This window comes from Conger conger, chromosome 14 (assembly GCF_963514075.1).
Source record: "Conger conger chromosome 14, fConCon1.1, whole genome shotgun sequence".
NCBI lineage: Eukaryota > Metazoa > Chordata > Actinopteri > Anguilliformes > Congridae > Conger > Conger conger.
This window is the reverse complement of record NC_083773.1, coordinates 40,701,774-40,727,482: the sequence shown is the minus strand read 5'-3', so window position 1 is coordinate 40,727,482 and position 25,709 is coordinate 40,701,774. Positions and strand designations below refer to the sequence as shown.

Sequence of the window (25,709 nt, the reverse complement as noted above, 5' to 3'; positions counted from 1 at the left end):
TCTATTTTTAGTTTTTGTGTTTTTTAAACTTTTATATTTATATTTATTTATATTAAGTACATTTTTAAACTTTTAGGTCAGCTACCCATGTATATTGTATACATATGCACATTCATCCAAAATCCCCTTTATACCAACATACACAAACACCTATACATTTCTACTTGGACATACAAAAAGTAACCTCATTCTCTCTTTTTTTCACCCAAAATGTATGCCCCCGACATGAAGTATTTTGCTGTAATTCTATAGACCTAACCTATGTACACTGAAGATAAGGGAAATGTTGAAATGTTCACATCAATATTTTGAAACTAAGAAATAAAAACAGGCTGAGGAGAGAAATTGTGTGTGCGTGTTTGCATGTGTGCGTATGTGTGTGTGTGTGTGTGTGTGTGTGTGTGTGTGCGTGTTTGCGTGCGTTTGCACAGACTGATGAATAGATTTCTCCGCAGGAGAGCGAAGGCAGTTCTATAAATAGCGTGAGTCCCGCTGTCTCTCCGAAGACAACTCCGCTAGCCCGCTGCTCCCCTCAGTCTTAATCTCCGTCACACCGCTCCTCCTCTCCGTGTCTTTCTCCATCACGCTATTCCTCCCCTGCCCTGGAACTGGCAGCAGACCTCAGAGAGGCAGATCCAGGCCTGATAGAGACAGCCTCTCTCCAGCAGCGATGCTGGGAACGTGATGTCAGAAGGCCCGTCCGCCGTATGATCCGGGTTAACACGCTCCGACTGGCGGAGCCCAGTCAGACTCACACGGGGCAGCAGCCTGCTCTTCGCCGGTCCCGGCCGCCATTACGACCACGCCGAGCGATATCTGACGTGCACAGTGCACAGTTTCTAGCGGAATTTAGGGCGGGAGGGGGCTGTCCTTTTCGGACGCTCGGGAATTCGGGGAGACGTGTGATTTGAAACGTGGCTGGAAATCCTGTTTACTGTGGACGGACCCGGCGTCCAACCCCCCCCCTCCAGTTGACATTCAGCCAGCCTGTCTCACAGGGTTCAGACTCGACCCCAGCAGCAAGCACCTAACTGTGCCATCAGCCTGGCAGTGTGGCCCTGCCCCCCACCTTCCGGGCTCATTACGTAACTCAGCTCATCCAGACAGACACACCGGGCCGATAAGCTCAGCCAGAGGGCGCGGCATCGGGCAGATAAGGGTAAAAATTAAAGCGCATTCCCGTTATTTAAGAAGCAGTGGGTCAGTAGCCCCTCTCCTCTCCAGTTCCGCGCCTCTCCCCCCGTGAAGGGAGCCGCGACGGGGGAGATAAAGCTCGGTTTTCGGCGAGGCGGATGAGCTTTGTGTGCGCCGCCGTGGCAATTTCCACTTCTCTGCGGACAGTAAAGACCCATTACGTGCCACTCTATTCCATTCCCCTTTGTGTCCGCTGCTCCCTGAGAGGAGCACAATACAGGGATGTGGTAATCGAAATAAAAGCACTGCCACTGCGGCGGCTAGGAGTCATCAAGCTAATGCTGGAGCGGATTGTCCGGGAGTAGGGGTCACATGGATTTGTCATGGCTCATGGTAGGTCCCATATTTAAAAGGAGGAACGGTCCAAGTCAGTAGATTTCCTTTGCCGAGGTTTGGCAGGCTGAGTCATCTGGTATCCACTCCCTGATTCCTCCACAGTTCTGTCTCACCATGGCAATTGTTTTCGATTCAAATTCTTTTCTCCTCTCGATTGATCTTGCCCGGCATAATTGAGCCAACGAGGAGGGCCAGAACGTGGGTTTTGAGAGTATTTCATAGGTTCCAATACATCAGGTGTAGAAAAGTATTTGAATCCAAAACAACTGCATACATATGTGATCCAGGTCTGCACGATGGTGTGCTCCCAGCCTCATAGCTGGGATGCTGGCATGGTTAATACTTGTGAAAAGAATGAGGGGTTACACTACATTAATGGTATTTGGCAGATATTTATCCAGAGCGACGTGCAGTTGATTAGACTAATCAGGAGACTATCCTCCCCAGGTTGTATGAAGGGTTATGAAGGGTTGTATGAAATGGTCTAATCTGTAAGAAACTGAATGACAACAACATTTCAAAATCACCCTAGAGGTCAAGGAGGGGTAATTTCATAGCCCCCCTGAAGACTCTCCCCCCAACCCTAACTCGGCCCTTTGCAGTCTGAACAATTGGCACTTGGACTGTGTGCTGAGGCACACCTTGACGAGCTTGGGTGCAGAGCTCAAGTTCTTGTCTAATATCTTGTCTATATCTGGGTTCCCCAGAGAAACACGGTGCAGCAGGTGAAATATCTGTCCTGTGTTTCCTCTCTGTCTCCATGGCGACTCAAAACACAACTCAGTACTCTTGCTGTAACCCTGACTCTTAAGCAGGTAAACACAACACAAGGCCTCCAAACTGCTGCATACCGCAATTACAGCATAAGACCGGCAGTGACACTTCGCTGTGCGGTTTGGTAAGGGGGCACTTTACAGTAACACGGGCCAACCTTACCGTGACAAGACATGACTTGTTACATTAAAAATGTATAGCGTATCTGCATGCAAACTGCATGTGGTTTGGCTGTTTTTATCCATGAAAGCATGTGGGGCTGGCACAGTGTGCACAGACAAACAGAACGACAATGAAGAATGAAGAATCAAGAAGCTTCTTTAATATTTCTGACCTGCTATTTCAAAATAAATTGTATTGACTCCAAAAATGTTGAGTCCTAGAAACTCACTCCTCTCAAAAGAATGTAAGCTTACTAACGATACCAAAAGTATCTCTCTACTCCAGATACCAAGGGAGTTGTGTCCCTATTCATTGTGAGTGCCACCAGACCATGTTTTTGAGAAAAGCGGCTTCAAAGTTTCATCTTGAGAGATATGTGATGCTGGGAGACTACCGACTCTGGGCTAATGGCTATATTATGGTCATATTATGTATAAACCCTTTAAAACTACACTCACTGAGCACTTTATTAGTTTTTAGTTATTAGACTTATTTTTTTTACTTGGTCTTCTGCTGCTGTAGCCTATCCACTTAGAGGTTTGAAGCGTTGTGTCTTCAGAGACGCTCTTCTGCATACCAATGTTGTAATGCGTGGTTATTTGTTTGAAAACCCAGGAGATCAGCAGTTTCAGAGATACTCAAACCCTGTCTAGCACCAACAATCATTCTACGGTCAAGGTCACTTAGATCACATTTCTTCCCCATTCTGACATTTAGTCTGAAAAACCTCTTGACCATGTCTGCAGGCATTTAATTGCTGCCTCATGATTGGCTGAATAAATATTTGCATTAACAAGCTGGTATACAGGTCTACCTAAATAAAATGCTCAGTGAGTGTACATTTATACTCTGAACATTTACCATTGACATTAATACATACAGACCATGAAAGCTAATACATTAACATGTAGCCACGAATGCCACTGATGTGGTTGTTTGTGACTGGTGAACGGTGACAAGCGGGGTGCCTCCAAACAATGCACATCTCTGGGTGTTACTTTCCCTTTGAGATCCTGTGTTCAAAAGCTTATAAACTACTTTTTGACTCTGAATTTGGCATTTAAGACATGCAGATTATGAAAGCCAAGATATTCTTCAAAATGAAGATGAAAGCCTAAAACAGGCAAAAAAGAAATGAACATTTTTACATAAACATTGAGTTATGGGAAATTGGTCATCAGGACTTACAACTGATTATGATAGAGCGGGTCATATTTGTGTACTTCAGCAGAAAATAATTGCATATACACTCACCGAGCACTTTATTGGGAACATTTTTACTATACTACTTATTAATGCGATTATTTAGTGAGCCAATTGTGTAGCAGCTGTACAATACGTACAATCATGTAGACACAGGTGAGGAGCTTCAGTTAATGTTCACATCAACCATCAGAATGGGGAAAAATGTGATCTAAGTGACCGTGGAATGATTGTTGGAGGCAGAAAAGGTGGTTTGAGCATCTCAGAAACTGCTGATCTCCTGGGATTTTCATGCACACTATTCTCTAGAGTTTGCAAAGAATGGTGCAAAAATAAATAAAAAATCCAGTGAGCAGCAGTTCTGCAGACAGAAACATCTTGCTAATGAGAGACGTCAGAGGAGAATGGCCAGACTGCTCAAAGCTGACAGGAAGGTTACAGTAACACAAATAACCACACATTACAACAGTGGTATACAGAAGAGCATCTCTGAACACACAACGGATCCTAACTCTAAGTGGATAGGCTACAGCAGCAGAAGTAATAAATAAAAAAAAGCCTCATAAAGTGTATATAAGAGTATATACTGCAGGTTAGACTCAGTGATGCAGAACGCTTTCTGTAGATGTAGCACATGGTTGTCATCCCACAGATTTTCAGACAGGAAGTACAGGGACACAGGAAGAGGATGTAATCATGAATGTGACATAAGCCATGCAAAAATATAAATAAACAAGCAGAACACCTCTGGTGGGGATCCTCTGTCCTTGGGGATGATGGGAGAACTGTCACAGTTGGCTATCATTTTCTGTGGAGAGGATCAGTCAGTAAATTGCTACACGCTACTTACATTACAGTAACATGACAGGGAGTGACAGAGAGGGGGAGGGAAAGAGTAAGTGTGTGTGTGTGTATGTGTGTGAGAGTGAGAATGAAAGAGAGGGAGGAGAAAGAAAGAGCAAGTGTGTGTGAATGTGTTTGCGGTGAATGTGAGAGACAGAAAGAGAGAGAGGGAGGGACAAAGAGAAAAAACAGGAAAGGCCGAAATAGATCTGCGTAGATTTTGAGGATTTTAGGAAACGATCGATAGCGTCGCTTTAAAACAGTTTTTAAATTACGATGAGGAAGTGTGCCATGTTATCACAGTCATTCTTTCGCAAAAACAGTCTCAGGTCAAGGAAATATATTTTGTCTGGTTTACAAATATGGTTTAATCATGACCTTCAGTGATGTGTTTCATTTTGAAGTGCAGTTTGTGTCATTAATGCTACAGTGTCCTCCAAAAGGGTACAGGGAACAGTGAAGCACCTCTACAGAAACTGGGAACATCTGTTTCTGAAAAATAGTACATACTTATAATAGAATAAATATTTTCAATCTACCTCTCTAACATCTTTGGAGGACACTATACAGTAGGAGTAAAACTGTTGCCAGTAATAAATGGATAGATAGATAGAACTCGCCTCAACCACTACCAGTGTGTAGCACCCACCTAGGTGATGCACGGCTGCCATTTTGTGCCAAAATGCTCACCACACACCAGCTGAGGTGGAGAGGGAGAGAACAATGTTTTTGTTACCAATTGAATCAGGGGATGATTAGGTGGCAGGTTGGAAGAGCCAGGGTTGGGAATTTAGCCAGGACACTCCTATGGCACTGTGTCCCCATCACTGCGCTGGGGCATTGGGGATAATTTCTGGCCCAGTACGGTGAACCGTAGCCTATGAACTACAGTGAACAATGAACTACAGAATGAGACCGCACACTCACAGAAATAATGTGCCTAAAAAGGTACAAAAACGTTATCGTTGGGGTGGTCCCCTTTCGGTGCATAAAATTGTACCCCTAACCATGGGGTACATCATTCATTTGTACCTTTTCTGCTTGTAGTTAGGTACTTATTTGTTCCCAAATAACAGTATTGTACCATTCAGGGTTCCTTAAAGAACAAAAGTGTTTGTCCACTGTACCCTTATTTCTGAGAGTACAGTTGAGAGAGGTGGTCTGTGTGTAACTGTCCTTGCCATTGTTATTATAATATCCTTAAAGAACAAAAGTGTATGTACTTGAATGAAGAACAAAAAATGTCAGTATTTTTTCTAATTGGGTGCAAGTGAAAGGAGAGAGATAATGAGAGAACGCAAGAGAGAGATTCAGAAAAGATCATCATCACATCACAAACCAAGTATCGATGTATAAGCAGTGCACCTGGCCTTGTCTCCTTTCTATCCCATAATAAAATTAGTAGTTTCCAGGGATTATGTTTACTTATTGGGGCGACATTGGCTCAGGCGGTCAGAGCAGTCGTTTGACAGTCGGAGGGTTGCTTGTTCGATCCCGCCCTGGGTGTGTCGAAGTGTTCCTGAGCAAGAGACCTAACCCCTGCTCCTGAGAAGCTCATTGGTGCCTTGCATGACAGACAATCGCTGCTGGTGTGTGAATGGGTGAATGATAAGCATCAATTTTGATAGAGGTGCTATATAAATGCCAAACATTTACCATTTATTGGAATTCCTAGTGACATTCAGTGTCAACTGAAGCTTAAAACAGGCAAACCACCATGGCCGGCTGGGCCTTTCTCCTTTCACTATTGCTTCTGTATCTCAGTCTTCCAGAGGACTATCCAACTGCCACAGAAACTGCACCCACTCACTGTTATCTGTAGGTGCTGTGTAAAGCCAATTGTTCAATTGTTCCATCGCAATTGAAAGCTTTAATTTCAAAATTTCAATAAAAACTCCCTGACCACTTAATCATAATGAAATATTAGAAGGTCTGAAAAATAGCAACACCCACACTGCTGGCCATTAGTAATGATGAGGCTCCATTCTGTCTTTAACCATTTGCTACACAATTCCTCATCTATAATAAATCTCCGGTCTTTCAATAAATGCTCTGTTAGTACTTCATTATAATGTATATCAGAAGGTCTGAAAAGGTGCCACACTTTTGCTACTGGCCATTGCTGAATGAGATTGCCCTTGACAATTCTTTAACTCCTTACATTTTACATTTTAGTCATTTGGCAGACGCTTTTAATCCAAAGCGACTTACAAGTGCATAGGTTCTTTCACAAGTCAAAGCATCACATCCATAACTAGAAAAGAGGGATAGGGATATCAGAAAGGGGGGCAGGGGAAATCAGGAGGGAGGACTAAGATAGAGTTTGAAAAGGTGTGTTTTTAGTCTGCGTCGAAATAGGGGGAGGGATTCTGCTGTCCTGACAGTGGTAGGCAAGTCATTCCACCACTGAGGAACCAGAACGGAAAACAGGCGTGAACGTGCAGCTCGACCACCAGGTGCTCGTAGAGAGGGAACCATAAGGCGACCAGAGCTGGCAGACCAGAGTGATCTAGCTGGGGAGGAGGGAGGGATCAAGGATTGTATGTAAGGTGGGGCAGTCCCCTTAGCAGCCTGAAATGCCAACACTAGGGCCTTGAATCGGATGCGTGCAGCAATAGGAAGTCAGTGGAGGCCAATGAGAAGCGGGGTGACATGAGCCGACCTGGGCTGACTGGTGATCAGGCGGGCTGCAGCATTCTGGACCAGCTGGAGGGGCTTGATGGCACACGCTGGGAGACCGCCTAGGAGGGAGTTACAGTAATCCAGGCAGGAAATGACGAGCGCCTGGACTAGGAGCTGGGTGGCTTTCTCTGTTAGGAGATGACGGATACGGCGTATATTGTAGAGTATATTGTATCCTTGTCTACAGCAGTTTCCTTTACAAAGACTGCAGGAACATAGCACACTTTCAAAAGATTCAATGTGTTTCAGTTATGTAGGCCAGCAACCCAAAGGACATTTTTTTTGTCAGACACCAGTTGTCCATGCCGGCAACAAGCTTGCACAAAAGCTTAATTTTTTTATAAAAGGGAGAACATTTGAAAGTGTTTCTCTTCCCCAGCGGGAAAAGAATTTGCACAAAAGAACCATTGATTGTGATACCCTGCTGCACCACTGTGTTTACCAGCTCAACAAAAGCTCAGAAAATAACTACAGCCCTCTTTACCTTGGGCACTGATCTTCCAATCTCATATCGTACCAGCCCTCCTATTGGCATGGTACTATCCTCCATCAGGCTGGTGAAATCTGGAGAAACCTTAACTCCGTGCCTCGGTGGTAGGCTCTCAAATTCTACCACTCCTGAGCCATCTCAGCCAGGAATAAGGAAGAAATCCCCTCAGCCAGTGAATGTTGGCCAGCTCCTTTAAATGTAAACCGTTACGCTAAATTGGATTAAATGGATTGAACAAAAAGAAAACAACACAGACAACCAGAGTTTTTCATTTAACATTGGAGAGCAAGTGAACAGTGCACAACAATTGAGGAGCAAGGACACGAAAAACAAAGGAAACCAAAAACGAACAGTCTCCAAATAAAACCTGTACAATTGTGTATTGAACCACCACAATGAGACTCCTCTACAGACAGAAGCCATGGTCTTTCACTGCAGCCTGATTCTAGCATAATTAATTTGAGAATGCACTGGATAATGCAGCAAAAGAAAAGGCACAGCATAAAAAAAAAGACTCTGGGCCAGTTTTATCAAAGGATAGTGACTGCATCTTGAAGAAGAAAAAAACACAACAGCCATATCTACATCCATCCATCCATCCATTATCTTAACCTGCTTATCCTGAACAGGGTCACAGGGGGGCTGGAGCCTATCCCAGCATACATTGGGCGAAAGGCAGGAATACACCCTGGACAGGTCGCCAGTCCATCACAGGGCACACACACCATTCACTCACACACTCATACCTATGGGCAATTTAGACTCTCCAATCAGCCTAACCTGCATGTCTTTGGACTGTGGGAGGAAACCGGAGTACCCGGAGGAAACCCACGCAGACACGGGGAGAACATGCAAACTCCGCACAGAGAGGCCCCGGCCGACAGGGATTCGAACCCAGGACCTCCTAGCTGTGAGGCGGCAGTGCTACCCACTGCACCATCCGTGCCGCCCATATCTAAATCTGATTTACTAAATGGTTGCATTGGGTCAAAATTGCAGTTATTGTAAGATGTGCTCTATATGGATCACTCACTCTGCGACCTTCCATGTGATACGAAGATTAATCGGTCCATGCATATGTATTGCAGGGGTCAATGCACTAAAACAGGATGGAAATGTTGTGCAGTAGATCAGCTAAGTATTCCATCTTACTTATGTCCCTCTGTGAATCTGCGACTTTCAATTTTAATCTCGAAACTATATTAATGGTATTAATATAATAATCAGCTCAGTATGCCATCAAAAGGGTATGCAGTGTGCAATGGAGTGTTGCATCCAAAATGTAATGTTATGTGAAACAAGAAAAAATGTAGATAAAAGCCTAATGCTCGCAATATAAAACAGAAGCCTTACCCAGCTTAGACTGGTATTATTACTGAAAGACAAGAAAAGCTTCTCAGATGTATCAAAAGCACGTTAGCCTTCCCCTACTGGGCATAGAAGAACACTGGGTCATTATCTACAAACTCTGATGTTGACTGCTACCCCTCGGATCACCAAAAGAAGAAAACTTGCGATCCCTTGCAAAGTATGCCTCTACCACTAATAATGGATGACAGCCACATTGTGTTTTTCAACAGCACCTAATTCAAAATGTGTCTGTTGTCAAAATGTTTTGACTCCTCTTCATCTCGGCGTAAACAGGGAAAGAAGAGGGAGTTTATTTTGTCCAAATAAAATATGTAGCTGGTTCCACTGCAAATATACAAATCGTGATATGGTTTGTTTGTTTCTCATGGTACAGTATAGATCTAATAAGGGCAGGTTGTTGGGAAATATAGGGCGTAACTCCCTAAGTATTTGGCTCTGTACACCAGCACATTGGATGTGACATGAAGCAACGGAACTACAGACTGTCACCTTTAATTTGAGGTTATGTACATCCATATCCGTGTAAGAATTACATCCTGTTTCTTGCATAGTCCCCCCATTTTTTGGGATCAGAAGTAATTAGACAGTTGGTTCTCAGCTGTTTCTGATTAGTCTGTTGTATTCATTCACTTCCTTAGTGCAGGTATAAGAAAGCTTTCAGTATCTAGTTTTGATTCTAGGCTTTTGCCGTTGGAGTCTGTTATTGGCTTTTGTCAGCATGAGGGCCAGAACAGTGCCAAGGAAATTCCAGGAAGCTGCTATGAGGCTGAGAAATAAAAAGAAACAGCCAGAGACACTGGCCAGGCAGTAAGCTTACCAAAGCAAACAGATTTGAACATAATGTACATCCATGTTGTCCTCCCATTTACTCATCCAACCCTTCAAATGCAAATAAGCCCCCACAACATTCCTAAAAACAATGGGAATGATTTTCCAGCCACCACGAGCCAATAGTCCTCCAGCCTTTCAGATGCATCCTGGGATAGGATGTCAGTCAGAGCTGAGTAGGTGAGAATGGGAGCAATGACACTTTGAACACATCGTTGATACTATCTATAACTGTTATTGTACTGGAATCACAGACACATACAGAGAAGAGAATGAGAAGAATACAAAAATGTATGAATTATTTTTTATTGCAACACTGCACATTCAAAATGATCTTATTGACAGAGTAAATAACCATCCAAATCTATCCTTTTAAAGCACCAATTCCATTTCTAAAAGTGGATTTTGTGCTGAGTATGTATGCAAATGTAAAAAAAGCGAATTTCTCACAACTGTATTTAGCAGAAGTATAATGTTCTATTTAACATTACGGCCAAAGTAATTGGTCCATCTTGATCTCATTTTGGAGTTGTGAATCTGTATTTTAGTTTCATGTGATAAAATAATAATGCTAATTTTGTGAATATTCCCCTCAAGCATTCGATCAGTCACATATACACTTTATAATACACAGATATAATTGACTGGCCAATGACCGATTAAGCATCACTTCATAAATATTACCTGACATAACATTCATTGACCAGATATTATACTGCCAATGAAAGAGACATCCACCAGACCTGACGGACAACATTCCCAGGGACCAACATCAAAACTCACAGTATCTTTAAACTGGTAAAATCGACTTTTTAGCAGGACAAAAGAAAATCTGCCACTCTGAAAAAAAGGGGGAGGGTGGGTATGTCGGTTTTCCGTTAGTTCCATGTTGCTGCCTCCATTTGATCAGATTGAATCAGCTCCTACTTGAATTTAAGCCTCCTAACATCAGATAAACACACTAAAAGAATTACCCTCTTATCTGTGTTCTTCAGAGAGCGGGTCTCACTTCATTATAACCTGATTAGCGAGCGAGCTGGCGGTGGAGTGGCTGTCAGGCTGAGAGGGGACTCTGTCCGGCGGCCATGTTGAAGAGATTAGCGACAAGCCGGCATCTTCCGCGGAAGCGGCCGTTCCGCGTCGGCGGGGACGCGGTCGGGATTACGATAGTCACCGGCACTGCCGGGAACTGACCCCTCTCTCCTCTCCCTTCCCAGACCATGCTCACCGCCATTTCAATGAGTGCCATCGCCACCAACGGAGTGGTGCCAGGTGAGTACGGATGCCCGGTTTGTGAATAACGATTACGGATCCAAGGCAGTGAGACCACGCTGTTATATTCACAGTTTCCATAAGATTTTGTTATTCCTTTTTTGCTATATTTTTATAGCCTGTATTCACTTGCCATTTATAAATTAACTAGTATTCCTGAAGAAAGAAATCTATAGTTGTAGCTCATTTTAACATGTCTTTTTCCAATAACATGTACTTTACACTCATGTTTAGTGTTGTGTGTAAATGTTGTTTTTATATGTTGATTGATTGATTGCTAGATAGATAGATGGATTTGTGCATAATTCATTACTAACAACTACATTAGTTAATGGCAATTTATGTAACCTTATTGTAAAGTGTGATCCTCATATATAACATCTATGTAATTAATACGTTTATATTCTGGAGAGTGCTGTCCATTGTATTCTACCCTTTTAATCAGACCATCATGTATTTTAAATGCGACAAAGATATCTAATTAGTTCCAGTAACTCATTCACTTGTTCGCAAATTATTGGGTGTAATATGTTTTGAATCATTCTGATTGGCTCTGATGCTACATGTACTTTGTTCTGATTGGCAGCTGGGGGCTCCTACTATATGATCTCGCGCTCCCTGGGGCCTGAGTTTGGGGGCGCAGTCGGCATCTGCTTCTACCTGGGGACCACCTTTGCCGGGGCCATGTACATCCTGGGGTGCATTGAGATCCTCCTGGTGAGGGCCTACCCTGACTCTCCCTCCCTTTTCTTTTCTTACTCTTCCCTTCTCCTGTTCGTTTGTTCTCCTATTCCTGTTCAGTGTCTCCTGTCCCTCTTTTTCCATCTTCTCTTCTTTCGCAAGAATACTTTTAAAAAGTGCACAATCTGTACAGTCAGGCTTGCCTATATACTGTACAGAAAACTGACTCCAGTATGAATTAAACTGTTTGGGAGACGTTTTGAGTCTGAAGGTTTGAAGGTGTGGTTTGAAGTACAGTAGACATATAGAGGGCTGTAGCAGGCAAAGACCTGTGCTGATAAACCATAGTGGAGAGCAGGGGTTATGTTATCATTAGGGCCGATCAGAATGACCTCCTGTCTCCCGTGAGCAGATCTACATCGTGCCCCAGGCGGCCATCTTTAAGCTGGAGGGCCTGGAGGGGGCGGAGGCGGAGGCGGCCCTGCTGAACAACATGCGGATCTACGGCACCTGCGTGCTGTCCTCCATGGCGCTGCTGGTCTTCGTCGGCGTCAAGTACGTCAACAAGCTGGCCCTCGTCTTCCTCACCTGCGTCATCGTGTCCATCCTGGCCGTCTACGCCGGCGTCATTAAGACCGCCTTCGACCCGCCCGACTTCCCGTGAGTAACATCGCAGGACGTGCCATTTCAATGGGACATTAGCCCCATTCACTACACTGTGCACTTCATGCAGTGTCTGTATTCCAACTGTAAAGTGTATGCACTCTGTAGTGCCCTCCAGAATTCCCACAACGCAAAGCATGTAGTGTACAAAGGATATACAGTATTCATGCTAAAGAATACCACAATGCAATGCCTTGCCAATGCACGTGCACTCCGGCAGATTTAAACTCTTAATGTCTTAAAGGTATAATAGGTAGGATTTTTGTCTTCAAATATTGTTACAACACCATTGTAAATCCCTTCCTATCATTGAAAAAGGCTCACTGACATGTTGACTCACTCTCTAGCAGTGTTTATAGTCCTTAAATTCGGGTTTCAAAATATGCATTTGACGGGCCAGCACTCTGTACCAAAACATTGTATAGCTGTACAATAATTCAAGCTCATTGGTTGAAAATCGGTTCTAATGGCCACAGCCAATGGCAGTCAACTTTAGCACATTCACAGAGAAGGGGTGGGATATGTGTTGTGGTTTGAGCGTGTTTGTTGCTGCAATTTCTCTCTTGACCGTTAGAAGTCCGATATTACCTATTGTACCAAAAATCCTAATTTACTACTCGGAGTACAGAAATACTACAGAGTATCACATTGAGTTTCCCATGTAGGAAAAGCAAATGAGTGAACAAGGGACAATTTCAGACATAGCAATTGGTAGGGATGTGTACTGGGAGCCGGTATTTTTTGGTACTGGTTCCTAATTGGTCGTTACCAGAGTACCGCTAAAGATTCTGGACAAACGATACTGTTTTCGGTATTTTTTAAGAGTCTACCTAACCGTCGCGTAATTATGACACTGCCGCCGTCGACAGGTTATGACGCAGCGCCCCGTTGTTTTCTCTAGTAGTCAAGAAAGTAGTTGTGTCAAAGGAGGGTAACACCAGCAACATCAGGAAACACTTGCAGTCTACCCATAGCATAAAGCTGAAGGAGTGCGGCGTGTTTGACTGCCTAAACAACACATCTAAAGTTAGCAACCCGGCAGACGCTAACAACACCGTGCCCTCCACCGTGCAGGCAGACTCCGACAGTGCTTCTTCATCAAGTCACGGTGAGTGTATGAATCATTAAAGGGGAAGTGAAATACTAGATTAAATTGGCATAATTTACAAGATTGATTCCCAATATATACATCCTTAAAGGTTTAAGATTGCCAGTAAAGCTGGATTAAAAATAATAAGTAATTAAATTACCCTTTTTTAAAACATGCGCAGCGCCATTTTATCCGAGTGTATTGAGTGACGTCACTGTCCAGAACGATCTCGGCTGCTGCCAGAGAAAGTAAATATGTTGCTTTTCCTTAACAAAAACTGTTACGGCTAAATGCATCAGGAGAAGCGCCTCCCCTACACTGTTCTGTTTACATATATGTGTCTGTTGGGTTGAACATGTAGGCAAGGGCTTTGGTCATCTCCCTAGGTTTTTTATTTATTTAATCTATTCTGAGAAGTATTTGTAATTTTAAGTTAAGCTTCTGTTCTGTTGAAGCATTATCACATTGACAGTTACCTTTAAGGCTGTATGGAGCTGCCTGCTAGTTTTTTTGACATACCTCACACTGCACATGTTGACTTGCTAAGGGCTTAAAAGGCAGGTGCTGTAAGTTGTTTAATGATGTTGCTGGTGTTACCCCCCCTTGTGGTAATAAAAAACGATTGAATCTTTTACCACCATGTAACGTCTTTATTTTATACACTAAATTACACGCCGTGGTATCGATAAGAGTATCGATAAATACCGGCACCGATAAGGAGTATCGGTATTGGTATCGGTATCAATAAAATCCTAACGATACACATCCCTAGCAATTGGAACCCTTAAGACTGGGAGGAGCTAACATCTCCATTACTGGCTTGTTTAATTGGCCGAAGGATTGTGTGGCTGAAATGATAAAAACAAACTTGTTAGTGTGTTCACAGTAAGTATTTATTTTTGAGTTTATGAACCCTCACTATCCCCATTATTAGTCAGAAGGGAATATGGCCACAGCTCGGGTTTTAGTCAGGACGGTTTAGCTGAAGCTGGCATTGAGCGCTGAAGCCCGTCTTTGCCACAGAATCTGTCTCCTTGGAAACCGCACCTTGGTCTGGAAGGGCTTTGACGTATGCGCCAAGGTGGTGGCGCGGGACAACGGCACCGTCACCACCAAGCTCTGGAGACTGTTCTGCGACTCCGAGTTCCTCAACGCCACCTGCGACGACTACTTCACCAACAACAACGTGTCATCGGCCCAGGGCATTCCTGGGGTCGCCAGCGGCATCATGGCTGGTGAGAGGTCATGAGTTGGAAAATATATGCTTTGCTGAAATGTGCATGGATCAGACCTGGTTCAAATACGTTAGTGCTTTGGATTCAAACACTTTTCTAGGCTTTACCGAGCTTGTCTGGTGTATTGGAACCTATGAAATACCTTCTGGTCCTCAATTGCACCAGGCAAGATTAATCGACCACAGAAAAGTGTTTGAATACAAAACGATTACGTATTTGACCCAGGCCTGGCCGGGATATACAGTAGAACCTCAGAGAGAACAGGGTAAAAATGGGAAGTATAACATTAATACAAAATGCCGACTGACAAAAGATAATAAGTAACACTATTACTTGAGAAAAAACATATTAATTATATTAAAACTACAGATGCGCATTTCCTTAAGAAGATTTGTCTTGACCCAAAGATGAGTCTTGTTTCAGTCAAATTTTACCTACAGAACTACGCACAACTTTTCAATGCTGCATGCCATACTATCAATAGCCAATATTTTCTGCCGGGTGATATTTCACCCATAACACCACAATGTAACAAGCAGAATTAAAAAAAAATAGTGACCATTGGTTTTGTTGTGTTTGTTGTTATGTGGTTTCTAGGACGTTTCTAGGTGGTTGCGGAGGTGTTGCTAGGTGGTTGCTAGGGTGTTGCTAGGTGGTTGCTAAAATGTTGCTAGGTGGTTGCTAGGGTGTTAGTTGGTTTGGTGTCGAAATCTCAAAAACTATGGGAGGAGTAGGCGGACAAAATATCTGGTGGAATAATAGTAAACTTGAATTTTGGAAAACAATAGTATGACTTCCATAAGCCGTAGGAAGAAATTTGCTGTCAATGCAAGCAGCGACCTTTGTTTACCATTGGTGTTGAGTTACAAGAGTGTGAGCATTGCCATCACTAAGTTTAGCCTATAGTTGGTTATGACTTGAAATAAACTGAACTAAAATAAATATTTAATTTCCTAAAACTGGTGTATTTCAACGTCACTTTCAGCGTTCGGGAAAATGTCAGTGTTCCAAACTCTCTTTATTCCCGACTTGTTTGGTTCTCTGAGGTTCTACTGTAAATACATACACTCAGTGAGCACTTTATTAAGTATTTATTAGACATATTTTTTAGACTTATTTTTTAGACTTCTGCTGCTGTAACGTAGAGGTTTGATCCATTGTGGGTTCAGAGACGCTCTTCTGCATACCTCTGTTGTAATATGTGGTTATTCGCATTACTGTCACCTTCCTGTCAGCTTCTTCTCTGACCTCTCTCACTAACACATTTTTGCCTGCAGAACTGCTGCTCACTGCATATTTTTTGGTTTTCTAGAGACTGTTGTGCATAGAAATTCCCAGGAGATCAGCAGTTTCTGAGATGCTCAAACCACCCTGTCTGCCACCAACAATCATTCCACTTTAAAAGTAACTTAGATCACATTTCTTCCCCATTCTGGCATTTGGTCTGAAAAAGAGCTGAACCTCTTGACCACATCTGCATGCTTTTATGCATTTAGTTGCTGCCATATGATTGGCCGATTATATATGTGCACTAACAAACTGGTGTACAGGGTCACATAATAAATTGCTCACTGAGTTGTACTGTTGTACGACACACTCATAAATGCATGCATGTAGATTACGGGTGATCATAGGTCGCAGGAATGTAAGCTGATAACATATTATTTGGCAGTTAACCTGACAAAGGATGTGGTGACTTTTTGATGTGCAGAAATCCAGGCTTTGATGTGACGATGACTGGGTATGGGCCCTGACACAACGTGTCTTTTGTTGAATGTGGGGGTTCAGCTTTCCCCTTCCCTCTTCCTGTGTCGGCCTCACTCTTATCCTCTCTTCCAATGGCAGAGAACTTCTTTGGCTATTACATGGATAAGGGGATCATTCTGGAGAAGCGGGGGATACAGTCAGTGGTGGATCCGGACGCCCCTCAGACCAACACCAACCGCTACGTCCTCTCCGACATCACCAGCTTCTTCACCCTGCTGGTGGGAATCTATTTCCCCTCAGTGACAGGTCAGTAGAGGCTGCTCCCACTCCCAGAGCAGACCCTAACCCTAGCCCTAACCCTGATATTCGTAGGCGACCTCCGACTCCTGCTATACTGGAAGCATGTACCCAGAATTCACTGCAATATACACATGGGGGAGGAGGGCAGTATGGGCCATATTCATGTTTACCTCTCACATACACACATTCTGCTGTCATGTTATAGTGAGCGCGGTAGCGGTGTTTGCATTGGTTACACCCGTTTTAAAATCTCAATGCCATTTCGCTGGTCTACTACAATGACAACGGGCTCACCAAATACTGATTTTGCTACAGCTACGTTACGTGATTACTATGTTGGGGTTACCCCTAAGATTAGCATAAGACTTTTTTGGCACCAAAATGACTCAATTTAAATGTAACAGATCCTGACACAAGACCTCTCATTCTGTCTGTCATTCTGAGACATGCTGTACATGCTTTTTGTAATTTCATGGCTGTAGAGTTACATTTTAATTCAACCTGAAAATGATACATTTTGACGATTAATTGCCCATAATAGACTTAACATGGCGAGACACAATGCTAACTTATAAATCAGGCTCCAAGTTTGAGTCGTTGAGTTGTTATGAATTGTAAATGAACGTGAGAACAATGGGAGACTGTTATGTATATACAGCAGCCTGTCATATACTGCCTCTAACAGTCTGTGTCAGACTCAAGTCCAGTCAGTCCAGCAAGGCTGAAACCTCAGTTCTTTATGGCAAGCCGCTTTGACATTTATTCTTCTTCCGTAGAATCTACTTACCATCTAGCTAGCTGCCCATTTGTCGTACCAAGCTATTCATAAAACATATCAAGCCTGGCTAAATCACCAGATAGTTTATTATTTTCGCATAAGCATAAATGCCAACAAAATACACCAATAAAGTGAGTTCACTTGCCAGCTAGCTACACAGAAAAAGGCAGCGTTAATGGCAGCTAGTTAACTAGCAAACCTAGGCTTTTAAAAGTTGTTTGCGATCAGCTAGCTAGCTCGCTGACTGGCTGTTACGGGATATTTCTCATTACACACAAGAAAACGTGATCTCCGTAGTAATATGCAAATACCTTGTTGATGGCAGGCAATGGACGTCTCCTCAAGGTTTGACTGAAGAAAGCTACGTATAAAAAATGGAAGGCAGGGCTTGCAAGAGTAGCTTTTTGCTAGTGGGCCAAATAGATTCTTTACGCAAACAATATGCCTAATTGCAAGCCTCAAAATTAACAAAGAAATCAGGACATACTGCGGTTTTACAGAGGAATGAACAATCTCTTCATGTAAAAATGTGTACCCTTTTGCTGTATCATGGAATTGAAATAAAATAGCTACTTCTGACATTTTGAAATAGGCCTATTTGTCTTTATAGCCTTTTATGCAACATTTGTCCCATCCTTGCAATTTGATTGGCTGAGAGACATGAAATAAGTCACTCCTAACTTAGCAAAACCATACTGCTTTGTTTATGTTAATTTTTTTATTATTATGTTGGTTTAACAGGAGTGTTTCTGAAGTGTTGCTAAGTTACAAGCATAAACTAATAACCTAGCAACACTTTAGAAGTGCTCCTCTTAAAACTGCATTATAAAAAAATAATTCTTTACTTTTCCTTTTTTAAATATATAAATATATTGAGTCACTCACAGTGAGTCACGACTGCGAGTGTATTATTGCATAAATTTGGATTGTATAACTCATATAGATTTGTCTAGAAATTCAGTAAACACATATCAAATCAAATAAAAACTACTTTCCTTCAGAAACATTTCCATGTGCATGCAGTCTACTAGTATTTACCCTACATTGAAATAACAGGCTACAAGTCCAGATTGAGTTCTTAGCCAAGGGTTTTATTTTTAGTGCATATTCATTATGACACATCATTAAAAGTAAAGCTGAACAAATAGTCTCAGAAAAAAAGCTCAAGAATAATTATTTGGATGCTTTTCAAAATGGACTACTTTTTCTGCACCTACTTTTTTAAGACACGCCCAATCGCAGCATCCCAGCAAAAAATAGGAAAATTTAGTTTAGGTCGGTTGCATGTGCATAGCTACATTTGAAAAAGGTTTGCGAAAGGTTTTGCTAGCTTATTATCACTTAGCTAGGTTCAGACAATGTAAGCTAGTAAACTGCCCATTTTGAAGTATAGCTGCAGCTAGCTAGATTTAGTCTAAGTTAGCCATCTAAAAACCCACCTAGCTAAGGCAAAACGCCACCTAGGTAGGTGCTTCTGGAAAGCATAGCTATACCTAACTGTTACAGTTTCAGTTACTGAACTTTTTCCTTTGTTTTCTGTAACATAGGAGCGTGTCTTTTTGAACAACAAACAGAGCAAATATGATTTCTGTTTTTCTTATTAATGGGAGATTCCATTACATTTGATCTGCGAAAGTAATACTACTGTAAATTAGAAGTTTCTTATGTGCGGTTCATTCCTTGTGGAAGGTAAGGTGGTGGGTTGGGAGGTGATAAATGGTGACTGTGCCGCATAGTATTGAATGTGGGCTCATAGGCACAACAGCAACTTTTTGGATAGTATTTGGACAGTGAGACATTTATTTATTTTTGTTATTTTGGCTCTGTACTTCAGTACTTTTCATTCCCACTGATTAACCAGTGAGGCCCTGCAACCTATGCTGAGCTTGTATTATTTATGCCTAGATTTTGATAACTTTATCATAATTTATAGATCTAACTCCCTGCCTCCCTCCTTCTTATAGATCTCCCTTTCAGGTTGTGGTTATAGTTGTACGCTAGAGGCTGGTTTTGTGTTATGGCCTCCTGGTCGTTGTAATGCCGGTGCATTTTGGGTCGTAACAGATTATTATAATAATTTTTTTTATGTATTAAAAACCAAGCATGCTTCTTGACAATGTATCAAACAGTTGATTTTGACAAACCTACTTTTTTGGTTATGTATCTAATGATGGCCTACTTTACTAGCATTGACACTTCTTTGGTCCTCGTGTTGAGAGACAACAACAAGAGACTTCAAATGTAGATGGCACTCAACTGACAAAATCAACTGACCTTTTATGCATGAACTAATGTTGAACGTAACACACCTGTCCAAGAAACATTTGAGAAGCCAGTTGTCCAATTACTTTTGGTCCCATAAAATTGGGGGGACTATGTATAATAATGGCTACAATTTATACACTGTTCAACCAATAGGGATGCAACAGCCCTGAAATTAAGCTAAAAGTATGTACTTTAACCACATAGTGATTGTTTTATGTCAAAAAAAACGACAAGAAATGTGTCACTGTCCAAGTACTTATGGACTGCACTGTGCTAACCTGCACTGTACTCTCACTGCAAACACATGTAAGCAGAAAAGCATAACGTTCTGAGTGCAGTAATGAGAATTTCCCTCAGACACAGCGGTTTTTCCAGTAACACTGCAAACAAGCTTAAAAAAAGCTTTAATATTATAATTCCTTCCTCCAGGGCAAAGCTCCCCTGATACGTTTAACAACCTTATCTTCAATCCCCTTCTTCCCCCAGGAATTCAGCTCAATATCAGCGGTTAAATCATCTGTCTGGTCCCGACACCTTAAACTTTAAGTGACCTGCTCTCACATCCCAGTGGATATTGCCGAGCTGTTTATCTCATTACATTAATGCAAGCTCACAGGAAAATAGCCTGGGCCAAGATGACTCAAGCCTCTTAAACCTAGAACACTTCTGTCTCAGCCACAGAGGGCTGTCTTCAGTGTTCACTTCATGTAAATCTGCATTTCCTTTGTTTATTTTATCTTTAGTCTTTAACCTGGCTGTTAAGCTGCTCTCTTGACTCTGTCTTCTTTGTAAAAGATATTTGTACATCAGTGGGACTGACTGGTTAAAATAAGGTTAAATAAAAAAATCATAAGAAGGACACCTTTCTCCCAAACAAGCTATAGCTCTTGTCGGTTCTTCCACTCAGTAAACTGTTCAGTGTTAAATCAAGTCTAGTCCCTATTGGACTCGTCTGTGCTTTGTTTGCATTGAAGTAACACTGGACATTTTCCTGGAAACAGATGAATTTACCTACACAGGTGTGTGTGTGTGTGTGTGTGTGTGTGTGTGTGTGTGTGTGTGTGTGTGTGTGTGTGTGTTCCAACTAAAATATATTTTTCAGGGATTTTCATCTACTATTCTATAAATAATGTCATGACAATGGTAAGATGTGACCAGAAAAATTATTGAAACGTTCCAGCTGGTGAATACTTGTCTGATGGCACTCCAGTCACTCCGAGGTGTGTGTTGCAGGGATCATGGCCGGTTCTAACCGGTCTGGAGATCTACGGGATGCACAGAAGTCCATCCCCATCGGGACCATCATGGCCATCACTACCACCTCCTTAGTCTGTATCCTTTTCCGGCACATTCTGTGGCTCTTTCCGTCTGGACCTCTCACCTGTGCCTGCTCTGGAGCCGTGTGCAGTACTGGGTTCTTACATAAGTACATCCCAGAAATGGGTCGAGATGCGAGATGATTGTTTTGGATTCAAATACTTTTCTATGCTTTACTGAGCTTGTCTGCTGCATTGGAACCTATGATACTCCCAAAATACTCTCGCAAACCCCACCTTCTGGTCCTCTTGCTTGGCTCAATCGCACAGAAACGTATTTGAATTTAAAACAATTACGTATTTGACCCGGGTCTGTTACGTACTTACTGTACAAATCAAGATAGAGCCAGTCTGCTTTCTCATTTAAGGAAAGTAAAGTATCTTTCTATTTATTCATGTGTGTCTGGCCGTCTGCTTGTCTGTTTACCTCTAAAGCGGCCGACACCATTTTTCTTAACAGTGCTCCTCAGACATGTCGAGTGTGTTCCTGTTTGGGGCTTGTATCGAGGGCGTGGTGCTGAGGGATAAGTAAGAATTGCCATTTCTCTCCTCGTCTGTATTTTCATACACATGGGTTTAGTCACATTTGTGCTTTCTGAAAGAGACGTGTGGCTACAGTAGTCTGTTTTTGTTGAAATTGTACTTCCCTCTAGGGTCTTTCAGCACTCTTGGTTATGCACTTTGCACTTTGTTGTTCGTCACTCTGGATAAGTCTGCCAAATGCCATTAATGTAATGTAATGTTTTCCTAAATATTACTGTATTTGTTCAAATTTGATACATTTGGGCCACGGTTTTTGGAAATGCTCTTGTACACTTGCTGTTTTCTTCAGGTTTGGGGTTTAGGCAAACGTTTTTTTTTTAAATGACGTGTGGCTACAGTAGTCGGTTTTCATGTATATTTGTTCAAACCTGAAATTCATCTGTTTTGCCATGGATTTTTGGGGAAAAACCGTTGGGTACTTGCTGTGTCCTTCAGGTTCGGAGAAGCTGTGAACGGGAACCTGGTGATCGGCACGCTGGCATGGCCGTCCCCGTGGGTGATCGTGATTGGCTCCTTCTTCTCCACCTGTGGGGCGGGGCTGCAGAGTTTGACGGGGGCGCCACGCCTCCTGCAGGCCATCTCCCGTGATGGCATCGTGCCCTTCCTCAGGGTCAGTGCATCTGATTGGTTAATTGGGGTCTGACCTCATGCCCGTCCTCAGGGTCAGTGCATCTGATTGGTTAATTGGGGTCTGACCTCATGCCCGTCCTCAGGGTCAGTGCATCTGATTGGTTAATTGGGGTCTGACCTCATGCCCGTCCTCAGGGTCAGTGCATCTGATTGGTTAATTGGGGTCTGACCTCATGCCCGTCCTCAGGGTCAGTGCATCTGATTGGTTAATTGGGGTCTGACCTCATGCCCGTCCTCAGGGTCAGTGCATCTGATTGGTTAATTGGGGTCTGACCTCATGCCCGTCCTCAGGGTCAGTGCATCTGATTGGTGTGTCTGGCATGGACCTCATGCCCTTCCTCACGGTCAGTGCATCTGATTGGTCTGTCTGGCACCGACCTCATGCCCTTCTTCACGGTCAGTGCATCTGATTGGTCTGTCTGGATCTGACCTCATCAGCTCATCACTCAGCAGGTAACATCAGGTGACAGAAGAGATCACTGAAATCTGAGCCCTGCTGTAGATGAGCAATCGCCTTTGCATGCCAAACAAAAACAAAAACATAAAGACGCACACACATGCCGCACACATGAACACATACAAATACATACTAAATATACGAACATACTTGCACAAACACACAGGCACACACAAACACACATAAACACATACAAATACGTATATGCAAACATACCTAGACAGACACACAGGCACAGAAATACACACACACACACACACACACACTCAGCACACACCAGGGCTGTCTCTCCGCTCAGTGAACAGCAGAAGTAATGGTTTAAGCTGTCTGTCCCCAGGGTGCAGTGATGATTTATGATGCTGTATTGAAGGCCCAAAGTGACCTGAGATGGGCGGAGGGGGGCGGGGCTGGAGAATGATAGAGCACTGCAGCAGACTGTTTCCAGCAGCTCTCTGTCCTGTTGCACATGCTCAGTGTGATTCTGTGTGCAGGTGTTTGGCACATGCTCAGTGTAATTCTGTGTGCAGGTGTTTGACACATGCTCAGTGTGATTCTGTGTGCAGGTGTTTGACACATGCTCAGTGTGATTCTGTGTGCAGGTGTTTGACACATGCTCAGTGTGATTCTGTGTGCAGGTGTTTGACACATGCTCAGTGTAATTCTGTGTGCAGGTGTTTGACACATGCTCAGTGTGATTCTGTGTGCAGGTGTTTGACACATGCTCAGTGTAATTCTGTGTGCAGGTGTTTGACACATGCTCAGTGTAATTCTGGGTGCAGGTGTTTGACACATGCTCAGTGTAATTCTGTGTGCAGGTGTTTGACACATGCTCAGTGTAATTCTGTGTGCAGGTGTTTGGCACATGCTCAGTGTAATCTCTGTTCAGTGTGCAGGTGTTTGGCACATGCCCAGTGTAATCTCTGTTCTGTGTGCAGGTGTTTGGCACATGCTCAGTTTAATCTCTCTGTTCTGTGGGCAGGTGTTTGGCACATGCTCAGTTTAATCTCTCTGTTCTGTGTGCAGGTGTTTGGCGCATGCTCAGTGTAATCTCTCTGTTCTGTGTGCAGGTGTTTGGCACATGCTCAGTGTAATCTCTGTTCTGTGTGCAGGTGTTTGGCACATGCTCAGTGTAATCTTTGTTCTGTGTGCAGGTGTTTGGCACATGCTCAATGTAATCTCTGTTCTGTGTGCAGGTGTTTGGTCATGGTAAGGCCAATGGAGAGCCTACCTGGGCCCTGCTGTTGACTGCGTGTATCTGTGAGAGCGGGATCCTCATCGCTTCCCTGGACGCCGTTGCTCCTATCCTCTCCATGTGAGTGCATCCCGCAAAGCATACCTCTCAAACACAGTATCACACATTTCCATTGTACTGTTTCCTCTTTTCAAGAATATACTGGCTCCCAAGTAGTCTAGCTCTGAACATCCAATTTTCCTTCTCTAATAGGTGACACGTGTTGATATTTTCTCTTTTCACAATAAACTAATCTATTTTCTCACATCCAGTTGTAAACCTGCAGTGATTAGTGTGTATGGTATGGTAAGGATGACTATACACTCATAAAGCACTGGCATACAGTGCTTATAATTACACATCTTTCCACATAAGTTCATTATTCTTTCAATTCAGTTAAACTTCATTTATATACTACTTTCTCCTGAGGCACTCTCACAGAAAAGCCACAAATGGGTGAATTTGGAAGAACCAAGCCTGAACCCCTCCAAGAAAACGGCAACAAAAAAAACTCCCCAAAAAGCAAAAACATTCAGTTGTCACTAACACGTGTATTAACTGAGTGAATGTTAGCACAGTACATTAGCAGGCTTGCTAGGGTGAATTACAGCATTGCAGATCTTGTTAGCTGTCACGTTGGAATGCGGTAGCATTAGCTACTAGTTAGTGAGTGTGAAAGCGAACAAGGAACAAAGCACTACTCTCTTAGTCATTATAGTGTGTGTTGTGACTCGTGTGGGTGAAGGATGTAACCCTGTTGGCAGTTAGGGCTTATATGTCTCCATCATCTAAGCGTAGCTTTGCTTTTCTCCATCAGGTTCTTCTTGATGTGCTATATGTTCGTCAACCTGGCCTGTGCCCTGCAGACTCTGCTCCGCACGCCCAACTGGAGGCCCCGATTCAAATTCTACCATTGGTGAGTTCAACAGCCTATCGCAGAAAGAGGCGATAATGAGTCATGGGTAAATTATCATATTATCACCAAGCAATGCAGCAAATAAGTTTAATTACCAGAAAACTGAAGTCAAGTGTGATTATCAGCGAAGCAAGGGTTTGGTTAAGATTTCAAAATCTAATTTCTTGTAGATTTAACTATGACTCTATGATCTGCACTTAGTGTACAGGTGAAATGATGTCGGGAGCACATGATGGAGGACCCAGCAGATGGTTTTGCCATATAGGGTGATGACAGTCTGTCACATGGCATCAATAAGGAGGTCTCAGTCCACCAGATGCTCTATGGCCAAAGACGGCACTTGTTTTCACTCAGCTGAAGGATAACCTGAAGAGATATGACTTCAGCCAAGCGAGTGTTGGTGTGCCAGAGAGAGGGGTGGTAAACTTGCTTTAAAGAGGAGCTTGATAAGAGGAAACTCTACTATCCTGCATCCTGTGCACTAAGTGGTTGTACTGGACTGAAGAGAGAGAGATATCATTGATGGAAGTGCAAGTTTGTTTAAATAATTAAAAGTCAGCAACAGTGATTGATCCTGAATTTAAAAGGTATTTGGAAGTCTTCAGCATACTCCCCTGATCCTGCAGTTGATATCTGTCACCTTCACTTACAGCAAATCTGTGGGGACTTTTAGGAATCGTCACATTCTCAATGCATCAATCACTAAGTGGGTAAAGCAGTCAGTGAATCTGTCAGTCAGTCT

At 42.9% G+C, this 25,709-nt stretch overlaps 1 protein-coding gene across 3 annotated transcripts in view; it reads left to right on the top strand.

Moving 5' to 3' along the window:
- The window catches only part of slc12a5a (solute carrier family 12 member 5a), a 226,047-nt gene that overhangs the window by 176,632 nt on the left and 23,706 nt on the right, over positions 1-25,709 (top strand). For all 3 annotated transcript variants that reach the window (XM_061219845.1, XM_061219844.1, XM_061219846.1), the window contains 10 exons: positions 11,101-11,155; positions 11,742-11,872; positions 12,249-12,496; positions 14,613-14,824; positions 16,670-16,837; positions 21,108-21,206; positions 21,661-21,718; positions 22,169-22,343; positions 24,014-24,132; positions 24,869-24,967. In XM_061219845.1, coding sequence (XP_061075829.1) covers positions 11,101-11,155; positions 11,742-11,872; positions 12,249-12,496; positions 14,613-14,824; positions 16,670-16,837; positions 21,108-21,206; positions 21,661-21,718; positions 22,169-22,343; positions 24,014-24,132; positions 24,869-24,967 — 1,364 coding nt within the window. The remainder of the gene's footprint in view (positions 1-11,100; positions 11,156-11,741; positions 11,873-12,248; positions 12,497-14,612; positions 14,825-16,669; positions 16,838-21,107; positions 21,207-21,660; positions 21,719-22,168; positions 22,344-24,013; positions 24,133-24,868; positions 24,968-25,709) is intronic.